At 40.4% G+C, this 11,597-nt stretch overlaps 2 protein-coding genes and 1 non-coding gene across 5 annotated transcripts; 2 read left to right on the plus strand and 1 right to left on the minus strand.

Annotated features, from left to right (window-relative positions):
• Positions 1-266: 266 nt before the first annotated feature.
• Positions 267-5,720, plus strand: LOC117387321 (forkhead box protein K2-like). Of its 2 annotated transcripts, none has more exons than XM_033984814.2 (9): positions 267-758; positions 1,787-1,981; positions 2,057-2,198; positions 2,681-2,827; positions 2,986-3,179; positions 3,291-3,493; positions 3,728-3,982; positions 4,249-4,446; positions 4,581-5,720. In XM_033984814.2, the coding sequence occupies exons 1-9, from the start codon at positions 466-468 to the stop codon at positions 4,772-4,774; spliced, it is 1,821 nt and encodes a 606-aa protein (XP_033840705.1). In that variant the 5' UTR covers positions 267-465; the 3' UTR covers positions 4,775-5,720. The 2 variants fall into 2 exon arrangements, with proteins under 2 accessions (XP_033840705.1, XP_033840706.1); XM_033984815.2 differs by having other exon boundaries at positions 273-758; positions 4,291-4,446.
• Positions 5,721-5,884: 164 nt separating this feature from the next.
• wdr45b (WD repeat domain 45B) lies at positions 5,885-10,980 on the minus strand. Of its 2 annotated transcripts, none has more exons than XM_033984817.2 (10): positions 10,699-10,980; positions 9,893-9,967; positions 9,693-9,794; positions 9,345-9,432; positions 9,081-9,175; positions 8,542-8,732; positions 8,236-8,321; positions 7,998-8,099; positions 7,789-7,910; positions 5,885-6,941 (listed from the first exon to the last, which is right to left on the minus strand). In XM_033984817.2, exons 1-10 carry the CDS (start codon positions 10,763-10,765, stop codon positions 6,835-6,837), a joined length of 1,035 nt encoding a protein of 344 aa, XP_033840708.1. In that variant the 5' UTR covers positions 10,766-10,980; the 3' UTR covers positions 5,885-6,834. The 2 variants fall into 2 exon arrangements, with proteins under 2 accessions (XP_033840708.1, XP_055085456.1); XM_055229481.1 differs by lacking the exon at positions 5,885-6,941 and adding an exon at positions 7,334-7,352 and having other exon boundaries at positions 7,761-7,910; positions 10,699-10,914.
• Positions 10,981-11,231: 251 nt separating this feature from the next.
• Positions 11,232-11,304, plus strand: trnar-ccu (transfer RNA arginine (anticodon CCU)). The gene has a single exon. It is a non-coding gene; the product is annotated as a tRNA-Arg (tRNA).
• The last annotated feature ends 293 nt before the right edge of the window (positions 11,305-11,597 follow it).

The raw sequence follows: 11,597 nt of genomic DNA on the forward strand, positions 1-11,597 counted from the left end.
CAAGACTTCCCAATGTGACTAATAGCTAAAACAATGAATGAACCTCCTCGTATCCTCTTCATCTTCCGCTTTTCCAGCTCTCCATTCATCTGCGTGTCACACGCCGACTCTACTCTGCAACCGAGCTCTATTTCCTACAGCTATTTCTTTATTATTGTTGTCATTGGTAAACACCACACATCTGCCTACCCAGCCCCGCCTCTGATTGGTCCAGACGGCTGTCCGTCACTTCTGAGTCTCTGTTTGAGCGCTTTTGATTGGTCCATGGCCCTCACTTTTCCTCTTCTTGCGGCGCTGGGCCGGAGCCGCTGCGTCCCCGGTCTGGCACGTTCCTAGCTAAATTCTCCTGTGTGTAAATTTGGATTTCCCTCGCTGCCGAGGACTAAAGCGTTTCATTTGCAAATTCGCTGCCATCTCGTAAAAAATCGTGCTTTCAAATATCCCTGTAAATTGTTACGCTAGAAGATGGCGGTGGTAAGCGGGATGGGGTCGGCGGTAGCCCGGCTGGAGGGCCGAGAATTTGAGTATCTGATGAAGAAAAGGTCGGTAACCATCGGCCGGAACTCTTCGCAGGGCTCGGTAGACGTAAGCATGGGACACTCCAGCTTCATCTCCCGGCGGCACCTCGAGATATTTACGGCCGGCGAAGATGGCACGGGCACAGGGGAATTCTACCTCCGGTGCCTTGGAAAAAACGGGGTGTTTGTAGACGGAGTGTTCCAGAGAAGAGGAGCTCCACCTTTGCAGCTCCCGCGAATGTAAGAGTGATCATATGAGCAGTAGTTTTACTGGAGTGTGTGGTGTATGTGCTGTGCGTTGTTGTTGTTTTGTTTCCCGCTGTGGCGCTGCACGTGCGTGTCAGTCCATACACAAACCGGCTGCTGTAGCACGGGCGCCACCACCCTGATCATACGGCAAATACAATGCCATGTGTTTAGTCAAATACAAACAGATACAAACACGTTTATTCCACATTTTAAAATGTATACAGGACGTATCACATTCTGTTGTGCATGGCTCGGTGTGTGTAAAGTCCAGTTTGCGTCATCGAGACGTCAGTCATGCTTTAGCGTTGCGTTTGTGTACTTGTGTACTATATTCCGTTATTTTTTTGACGGCAACCATAAATTACAGTTTTAATACTCTAGACTAGCACAATTTTTGACCCATTTGTTTTACCATTCACACCCACTGATCCCCTCAGCACGAATATCTGCACTATAGCTACAATATAAATAAAGGTTCGGTTTGTTTAATTATTAAACTGTTTTCTTGTTTACCATCTGCTATCACTCAGTGACTGGAACTGTTTTGGTCTGGAGTTTGTCATACCAGCTGCTTTACCATTGTCCAGACATCACTGTTTACATTTGGTCTATATATCCCAGCAGAGGTGACTCATCTTCAACCTATGTGGTGACCAAGAAAGCCTGTATACATACACTTGGAAACAATTAGACATGAATCCTTATGCATCATGGCCCGTCCATATTTAAACTTACATGCTGAAGTTGCCGGTCTATTGCCCGACAACCAGAACTCAGCAATTTTGGCAATGGCACAGTGGTTATACTTGGGTCAAATAAAAAAATGTGACACGTTTTCTGATAAAATTGTATTAGACCAATATTTTGGAGGACCAAAAGCATACAGTCAGATCTAATTAGTATGCATGACAACCTTAGAATGCAAAACTCGATGCAGACTGCACTTCAAACCAAACCTCAAGGTATGGACTCTTAATAAATGTGACTTAACTCCTGTGTGCTTTCTAATATTGCCCCAGGTGCTGTTTGCGCTTTCCCAGCACAAGTATAAAGATCAATTTCACAGCCCTGTCCCATGAGAAGAAGGAGCCCAGGAATGTGCCCGAATCACCGGTCAAGCCCGTTCAGCCCCAGATCTCACCCCTCACCATCAACATTCCGGACAACATCGCCCACCTCATGAGCCCACTGCCCTCTCCCACAGGCACCATCAGGTCAGCTCATGGGACCATAGTTCATTCAGCCTTCATCATAAAAAGTGTTGCTTGACCATTTGTTTGGTTTCACAGTGCTGCTAACTCATGCCCTTCAAGTCCTCGAGGGGCAGGTCTGTCCAGCTACAGGACAGGAAGAGTACTGGCCCCGGATCTGATGGGAGACCACTCCCATTCTGAGAACGACAAGGATGCCTCTGGGGAGGACAGCCCAAAGGTACATACTTCAAACTGTAAAGTTACTTTAGAAGCAGAAAGAATTATTGAATTCCATTTTGTGACCTCAGCTCTTTGGGACAACGGTTGGAAATTAGCTTTTGGCTATAATCTGGTGTGTTTACATTCATGTTGTATCATGTCTGTCCATTACCATGCACTGTCCCAATCAAATAAATATTTATACTATAGAAATGCACAGTGTGTTTATTGGAACATAAAAGTAACATGTGCCTCTAGATGATGTTATTAATATTTAATACTGACAGTAAGGCTTTTTGGATTTTGTTGTATCCCAAGTGATGCACAACATGAAGAGTTGAAAAATGATCTAGATGCATATCGTGCTGTGTGTACGGTCATAAACTTTGTTGCTGATTGAAATTCGTTAGAATACTCAACACATGTGATGACATAGTCTTTGGAGTGTGAGGCCTTGTGACGATATGAACCACAGCTTAATACGTTGTACCTTCTCTACAGGATGACTCCAAGCCTCCATATTCATATGCCCAGCTCATAGTCCAAGCCATCACCATGGCCCCAGACAAGCAGCTCACACTAAATGGAATCTACACCCACATCACCAAGAACTACCCCTACTACCGAACTGCTGACAAGGGCTGGCAGGTCAGTCTATGCACAGCAAGAAAAGTATTCAACAATGTCTTTTGTTTTAAAAGCTAGAGAATAAATTTTAAAAAGTAGAATTAAAGTGTATTAAGTTGAAATTAAACTTGTCTTACAAAACCACTAAAAGGGTTGTGGTTGTAAATGCGGTGTTTCAGAACTCGATCCGTCACAACTTGTCTCTGAACCGGTACTTCATCAAAGTGGCACGCTCTCAGGAGGAGCCAGGGAAGGGCTCTTTCTGGAGGATCGACCCAGCCTCCGAGAGCAAACTCATGGATCAGGCATTTAGGAAGAGGAGGCCCCGTGGAGTCCCCTGTTTCAGGACGCCTGTAGGACCACTCTCCTCAAGGTAAAACGTATAACAGTTCAATGTGATTTACATCCTAAACTACCATATAGTGTAGTGTCAATAATATTAGATCTCGAGATCTACATGAGTAATAACCTGATCCTTGTGCAGGAGTGCGCCAGCCTCTCCTAACCACACTGGGGCTCTTTCGGCTCACTCCAGTGGAGTCCAGACACCCGACAGTCTGTCCCGTGAGAGTTCCCCGGTCCCCATGGAGCCAGAGTCCACGCCCCCTCCAGGGCCCACCAATACTTCCACTGTACAGCCTAAACTTGCAGTCATCAAAGATGCTCGCTTTGCACAGAATTCACCAGGTAATGATGTGGTATAACCACTTCTTATTTTAATACATATACCTATACTCCCATCAGTCATTATTCTGCATTTATTCCACAAGTACTTGCTGCAGTAATGGATTACCTTTAGATAAGTCAGAACATCTTAGACTAGTATTTTATTGGGTTTGCCCATGCTCTTGAGTTTCTATCTATAAACATATTCCTCATTATTTTAGTATGAGTAAATATATCCCACCTGTGCCACCGTAGGGTCTCCTCTGAACAGCCAGCCTGTACTGATAGCGGTCCAGCGGCAATTACCTCAGAACTCTATGAAGCCTGTTACCTATGCTGTGGCTGCACCCGCGATCGTCACGACCACCGGGAGCCCTGCCCCTGTTATGCAGACTGTGCATGTGGTTCATCAAATCCCAGCTGTCACCATGGCAACGATGGAAGGTCCGCCTGCTTCAGCAAGTTCTGGGACTCAGGAAAATGGAGGAGGGGAGCATCATGAGGTCAAAGGTAACATAACATATCAACTAAAAGTTTTAGTCATGTCAGTGTCCTGTAACATGCATACTTCACATATTATACATCAAAACCTTTTTGACTTTGATGTCAGGATCTCAAAATAAATGCAGGGACCAATTTGCATAGATTTCTCTCTGTTGGCAGGAGCCAGCTGTGCATTTCTAATAATAGATTGGAGTTGCTGGGATGGATAACATAGCACAAGAATGTTTAGTGCTACATTACAAAATGAATGTTGTTCACATCATGTTTTGCAGTTAAAATGGAGCCCATCTCGTCTATGAATGCTCAATCTATAGGTGGAGTCAGTCGCATCATCCAGAGTTCCCAGGCTCCTCCTCTCGCTACAGTCACTATAGTTCAACAGGCCCCCCTGGGACAGCACCAACTCCCCATCAAGACTATTACACAGAATGGGACACACCTCGTGCCTCTCAGCACCACCACAACCACAGGTATGCCTCATGTGTCATTAACTAAGAAAAACAGATTGGAAATTATTTTCTAAGCTATTTGGTCATTATGTTCTCTGAACTGGAACGTTAAGTTCTGTGTGTGAAGAGTTCTCTTTTTGCATTTTCTATTCCAGTGGTTGCCAACCCGCTGCACCTGCTGGCCACTCACGCCTCTGCCTCGGCCTCTCTTCCCACAAAGAGACAGAATGGAGAAGTGTCTGAAGAACCTGAGACCAAGAGGATCAAAACTGAGGAGGATGCGGTTACTGAAGGCTCTACTGTCAGATCTGAAGAAGGCAAGCTCAGTGAACAGAGTGGAGACAAGTGAACGCAGCCTAGCACCCCGCCTCTGTACACCTTCCTCCATCAGACCATTATATCTGCCACGGTGCCAAACTCTGCAGAGAATGTGCAAGTCTCCCACTAGTCTTTCAAAGTATTAAAGACCAAATATATAATGAAACTTGTGTGTGAAACCTGTGAATTGTTGGCACTGAGAAGCACAGCAGGGATGAAGTGGAAACATTGGTAGCATAACAAACAGAAGGACTTGCAGCAGTGACTTTGGTAAGGAAAGCTCTCGGACACTCCCATCTTCGGCAGCTAGCCTCCATGTCCCTAACCCTGTTGTGACTAGATAATATATGCAGTATTTCGTTGTACAAGTGTATCTTAGGACCTTTTAAGTGTATCTGAGGCACTGACTCAAAAGAGGGGTAACATTCACCCATCGCAACCATCATGGTATTTTTGTTCATGTGGACTTCTGTGAAATGAATGTAGTCGTTCCTTTTGAGAAAAGAAAACACTATATGTTCTGCTCAGCCATGCAACTGTAACTTGTTTCTTACTGTACAATGACAGAATTTTCATATTTTACAAAGAACTAATGACATAAAAAAGTATATTGCCATGCGTATTTATAGCAGATGTTTCATGGAGCTTGCATGTTCCAGATGTAGAGGTGAGCAGTTAACCTGAATATGGATCTGAAGAAACTGTGGCACTGCCGAACAGTGCTGCACTTAACTTTGACTTTATTTTATAATGTATTTCTTTTCCGTCGTCATTGCCTGTTTTTTGTGTTGACGCTCTTGGCTCAGTTCTCTTCTGTTACGGCTCTAAAGTCAGACTATTCTGTGTTACGCCAGGAAAAAAACAGTAATAGATGTTTGTTCTGCTTCGGTGGATAAATGCTTTTTTTTATAAACTTATTTAAAATGCATTACTTAGTTTGTAATTCTTTGAGTAAAAAGCCTTCTCCACTGGGCAAAGTGTTTTATTTCTTGGATTATACTTAACACTGGTAACGACAGGCATTGCCCCATTACTTTTAACAATACTGTGTAGGAGTTAGTTTTATAAACAAGACCAGTTTAATTCAGGTTCCAATACAAAGACATTTTGCAACCAAATGACTCGAGAACAGAAGGATGTGTAAAAGTATACACATTTATTTACTGTACAAACAAACATTGGCAGCATTGTGTAAGCTTTGCAGAGATTGGACATACAAATGATTAAATTAATGTTTATTGCACAGAAGTTGAGTAATTAGATTAGTTAGTAAAGATCAACTGCAGTGGATCACTTGGTCGTCCCATTACATTGGTTGTGCATTGGAATAGTTTTAAGTGCAGGGTTTCACCAGTTTAACGATGGGTGGAGTTCTGTAGATTAGGACTAATTATTTAGCCTGGCCAATCTTTCAAATCTGTGTTCTGGTCACATAAACATTTAATGCATGAAAAGAGGAACAAAGGGGCCTTAAACTTAGAACTCAAGTTGGGCAGTACGAAATGTACAGCCAATTAGAGGATAAACTCAATTTGGAAAGGCAAAAGTGTCTGAATAAGACCCACTTCAGAAAGGAATAGAAATGACTGGTCAGGTTTGTGTTAAAATAATTACAAATAAAGAAAAAATTAACATATTGCACAAAATATTAGTTCTGAATTTTGCTACAATCATCAACACATTTGCTCGATGTTCAGTCTTCTTCTGGTGTGTGTGTTCTTACAATGAATATCTAATACTATATGTTTATAACAGGACCTCTCAGTGGCAGGTGTGATCCTGTTCATAGTACACTTGTATATACATCAACAGTCTGTATATATGAAACTTTATATCTGTAGATACACAGCTTCCCTCTAGAGACACTTCTGGGTTTGTTTGATCGCTTTTCCCATCACAGTTATGGTTAAAACAGCCAGCCGTCCTCAAAAGTCTTCGGAAGACGTTTTAAAAAGAGGCCTCAGAAATAAAACAATTCCCTCTTTTCACTTTCAAAGTGTCAGCACAGACAGTTCAACTCTGTCCAAGAGTCCTGTATGTCCCCATTTCAACATAAAAATATATCTGAAGTCTGTGAGTAGAGGTCAGGGGTCAGATCTTTTCATCGGTCATTTCGAGGAACTGGGCGTACACATCTCTGGAGCACTCCCCTTTCTGGTTGAAGAGGAACTTGTAGTAGCTGCCATCAGCACAAATAGCTTTAGGTGCAACAAGAGAAGAGCTTCGTCAGTCTATACGATTCAAAGTATATATACACCTTAGTATAGTATACCTAAATACATAACATGCATGCATAGTATACCTACATACAAACATACATGGTTTTGTTAATGTAGATAAGGTTTAATAGCATTCAGGGTTCCCACAGTTTGCACGAAATCATTTTCCAGAACTATTTCAGGACATTTTTAGTTAGCCATGTAAGTACAGCATTTACAAACAGATGCCCTTTTATACAGTTTTATATTAAAGATATAAAACAGTTTTATATTAAAAATGAAATATATGCCAAGGCACACACATTATATTTTGTTATGTAAATGCCCCAAAAATATCTTCTGGTGGAGCTTGAATTAAATGGGGAACACATGTAAATCCAATCATATCAACTTAGAATCAACAAGTAAGCAAGTGTTCATAACTCATTCTCGGCATTTGAACGCAACTTTGTGAGTCTAGTGTTGTACTTATAACACAGAAAACAAAAGAATGCTTATATGTGACACTATGTTGTGCTAAGAGGATAAGCCAAAAAGATGTAGGGGGATGTGGGTGGAAATTTTGTACAAAATAATTGTAATTTCCAGCATTTTGTTCAATTTTAGCTCTGATAGGTGTCAGTAATGGGTGGTCATAAACGTCTGTTAATTTGATATCCAATAATATAGCAAAGCAAAGAGTGGTGAAATTTTCAAGGACAAAATATATATTTTCCAGGACATTTGACCTTTTTCCCTCCATGCATTTTCCCTATCTGGAAAACAGACTACCAACATGTGGCAATCCTGGTATTTCACATTTTAGTCATGTACCACTGAATCATACCTATGACAGCGTTGGGCTCCGTCCCAAAGGCACAAACACAAGGAGAACCTGAGGGGACCTGGAACTTGGAGAAGCTCCATTTAGAGCTGAAGTATTTTGGGAGGAAGCTGGCAGAGGCCAAACTGAAAAATGATGTACAGTTAGATCAGTTACATTTAGATCAAGTAGGTTTTCTCTAAAGGATCTAATGTGGTGTAGTTTACACATACCTGCTCTGCTTATTCCTCTTAGGGTCCTCAGCAGCAAAGATGTGCACAGTCCCATGGTCACTAGACACACAGATCAGGGACGCATCCTGGTTAAAGTTAATGCTGAAATTTAAGATGGAAAAAAAACGCAATTAATTTCCATATCTCAGAAGAGAAAGGAGTCTAGTGACAAAGTTTAACATTTAGTTATTGTTACTAATAGAGTGTACACCATTTCCTTTGGAAAAGTAATTATTACCAGTATATGTTAGCGGCCTGAGAGCCTCTTCTCAGTTCCTGAATCAGCTGACCAGCTGAAGTGTCAAAGATTCTTATGAGGGTTCCCTGAGAAAACAGCATTCTTAAGTCATTTCTAATTTTTACTATTCTTCTTATTATTAAGTAGACTCATAAATGTAGTATTTGACTATATCTTAATATATAATTATTTTATGCTGCAACAGTACGCAAGTAGAACAGACTGAATATGGTTCTCAGAATATCTCAATCAGGGCTACTTCAGAAAAGCAAACCCCAAGCTTTGTTCCCTTTCTTTAGCTGATACCTTCTCTGAGGCTGTAGCGATCCTGGTGCCCTGTAAGTTGAGAGCAATGCAGCACAGCGCCCCCTCATGGGCAGGAATGTCCACTGGTGGTTTCTCTGTATTGGCCAAGTCCACAATCTGCACATGACCAGAGTGTGTGCCAGGGAAAGCCAGGAGTGAGTTGTTACTGTTGGGACACAGCACGCACAGGCCTGTGGAAAGGGCACACAGTTTAACATGCATGCTGTTATGTAAATATTAGTGTTTTTGTTTGAGCTTTACAATAGCTGAAAATGTCATAAAAAATAAATTGATCATCTAAATTGATTAATCTACTGGTTAAAACCACGACACACAGATAAAATTGAGCTCTAGGGCCTGCATTAATTGGCATTGCCTTATACCTTATACACAGCTGTTGTCTACATTCTATTGCACTGTTTGGATAAAACAAAGAACTAATTAAAATCATCCATTTATTCCTCATGCACTTGCATAGGCCTTTCATACCAGAAAGTTTCAATGATCCAACCTCTGAACTGCTTGTGACCTCGACTCACCTTTGGGGTTGTAGCAGGTCTCGAACACGTGCAACTGATGGGGATTGTGCGTGAAGGTGAAAACTTTAATCATTGAGTCCAGGACCACTACAATTCTGGCAACACAGAGACAGGCATTTGTGTTAGAGCTACAATGATAGTGTTGATAGATCCAAATATAAAATGTATACAATTCATAGAGATTTTGAAATAAATGGATAATTTTGCAAAATGACTTTATAATGTCATGATTCATTAAAATGTATAATTTAAAAAAAAAACTACCTGTCCCGCCGAAGTTTTACAGCCTTGACTTCTGTGGAGAATTCTATCTCTATTACCGTCTTTTTCTTCAAGTCATCCCAGATCATCACTGGAGGAAGAAAAAACACATATCTTTTATTACAGAGCACTATAAAGAGGAGCCACCCACACATTCAGCATGTGCAACATTCATTCAGCTTTATTAAATTACGTATTTTAAAAGAAGACTAAAACAATGCTTTTCAATTATTTAAGTACACATTTTTGTGTTTCTGAGCAAGGAAATTATCTAAGACTTGGATAGTTTGGGTTTATATTAAACTCATCATTTGAATCTGGGTAAAATTGTTGTTACACTAGGGGGCATACCTTTGTTGGTTGGATACTTGGGTTTTTTTCCTCCACCAACTAATGCTAAATAGTTACATCTAAATAGCATCTCCACATGCCCAACTCCACCCTCCAGAAACTCTGAAACACATGCAAAGGAAAATGACACTGACTTCAGCAGTTGAAAAATGTTAACTATTAAATGTTATTAATTAAATGACAAAAACTATGATACTGACCTTGCTTTTCCTTTTCTTTGAGGGGATCTGTGTTGTACACACGGAATCCATTTTCCATCCCACAGGCAAAGCATCCTGGACAGAATTGAGCACAAATGCATGCGATTAATAGATAAAGGCAAAAAACACAACTTTAACAGGTATTTTGAAATGTGTTCCTGAGAGAAGTATGATTAAAGAATAGAATGAGTGTGCACGTAATGTCAAACGTAAAGTGGGACCTCGACATAGAAAAACATGCTTTTGTAGAGCATATGTTAAGACAAAAGTATCATGACAAATGACAATAATCACAATTATCTTAGTGTTTGCCCATTTGGATCAATTTAAATCAGCACTGAAGTTTTAGGTTTGGTTTAGATGATAATTCGACATTAAGTTCTTACATTTTACGTATCCTCTATTTGAGTCATGTAGCGCTGTTTTGATCACAAAACATATTTGTTAAGTTTTTACAGATGTTGGACTTGTTCTAACGTTATAGTAACAATAAACTCTTTAGAATTTCACAGATCACATTCACAAGAGCTTGGAAATTGTGTTAAAATAGCATACGAGCTCGAAAACCCAGTTGTAACAGGAAATGAGATAGCTAAGGCAGCTAGCATGATTAGCTTGTATTGGATAGATCAAAGCCAACTTTCATAGTGATTTTTATGGATAAATAACCCCTTTAGTCATATTTACTGACAATTATACGCGTTCATATAGTGTTGGTGTGTTCATTTTCTGAAATTATGCACATAATACATTTAGCTTAGCATCAACGACGTGACCAATTTCCATTTTGAAGTCTAACGACTTACCGTGATCTTGGTTAAACCCAGCATAAAGAAGGCCATTTCCGTGTGGGTTAGACGGTAGTAAATTCATTATTTAAACAAATCTTAGGAATCTAGATGAGCATAAAAGCAAATCAAAAGTTGCTATCTACAGAGCTAACCTAGCTGACCACCATTGCCCCACAGTCAGTCAGCTGCCAGAAACAAGGAAAACATCCCAGTCTGGTTCCTGTTTGCTCAAGTGTTGGCTCGCACGCGGCGAAGAAACCCCAAGTCTATTACGGCGCATGAGGTACAAGGTGCAACAACTAACAACGTTTGTGCAATGTACATATGCAGCGAATGCAAGCACATAATAATAATTAGCCATAAAAGTTGTTAATTCTTTATGTAAATAAAGTATTTTTTCAGTATATAGAACGAGCAAATTGTTGGCATTGTGAAAAACTGGAGTAAGCGTAAAACAAAGTATACTTGACCTATACTAAATGTAGTATTTTAGTACATTTGAGATGTATTTATATATTTTCAGATTAAAGAATTATACAGTTTGCGCAGCCCCAGTGGCCTAATGGATAAGGCACTGGCCTCCTAAGCCAGGGATTGTGGGTTCGAGTCCCATCTGGGGTGGAAGCATTTTCAAACTGTCAATATCTTTATTATCGTCATTTTCTGACTTGCAGTTCCAACTTCAAATGACCATGTTAAACAAACTTTCAGACAAAAATGCCACATTATTGTTAGGTATAACTAATAAATATATCGATAGCACATTAGCTTCATTTTTTTTCCCTTTCATAGCTGCATAGATTTTCTTACAAGTTTTTGTCCATCATCTGTTTAAAATCAAGCTCCTGGGCATGTACAACATTAATGGAAAGCTGCAACCCACTTATTTTCTTATATAAAAAATTATATTTTTT

This window comes from Periophthalmus magnuspinnatus, chromosome 19, assembly GCF_009829125.3.
Source record: "Periophthalmus magnuspinnatus isolate fPerMag1 chromosome 19, fPerMag1.2.pri, whole genome shotgun sequence".
In the NCBI taxonomy this organism is placed as follows: Eukaryota; Metazoa; Chordata; class Actinopteri; order Gobiiformes; family Gobiidae; genus Periophthalmus; species Periophthalmus magnuspinnatus.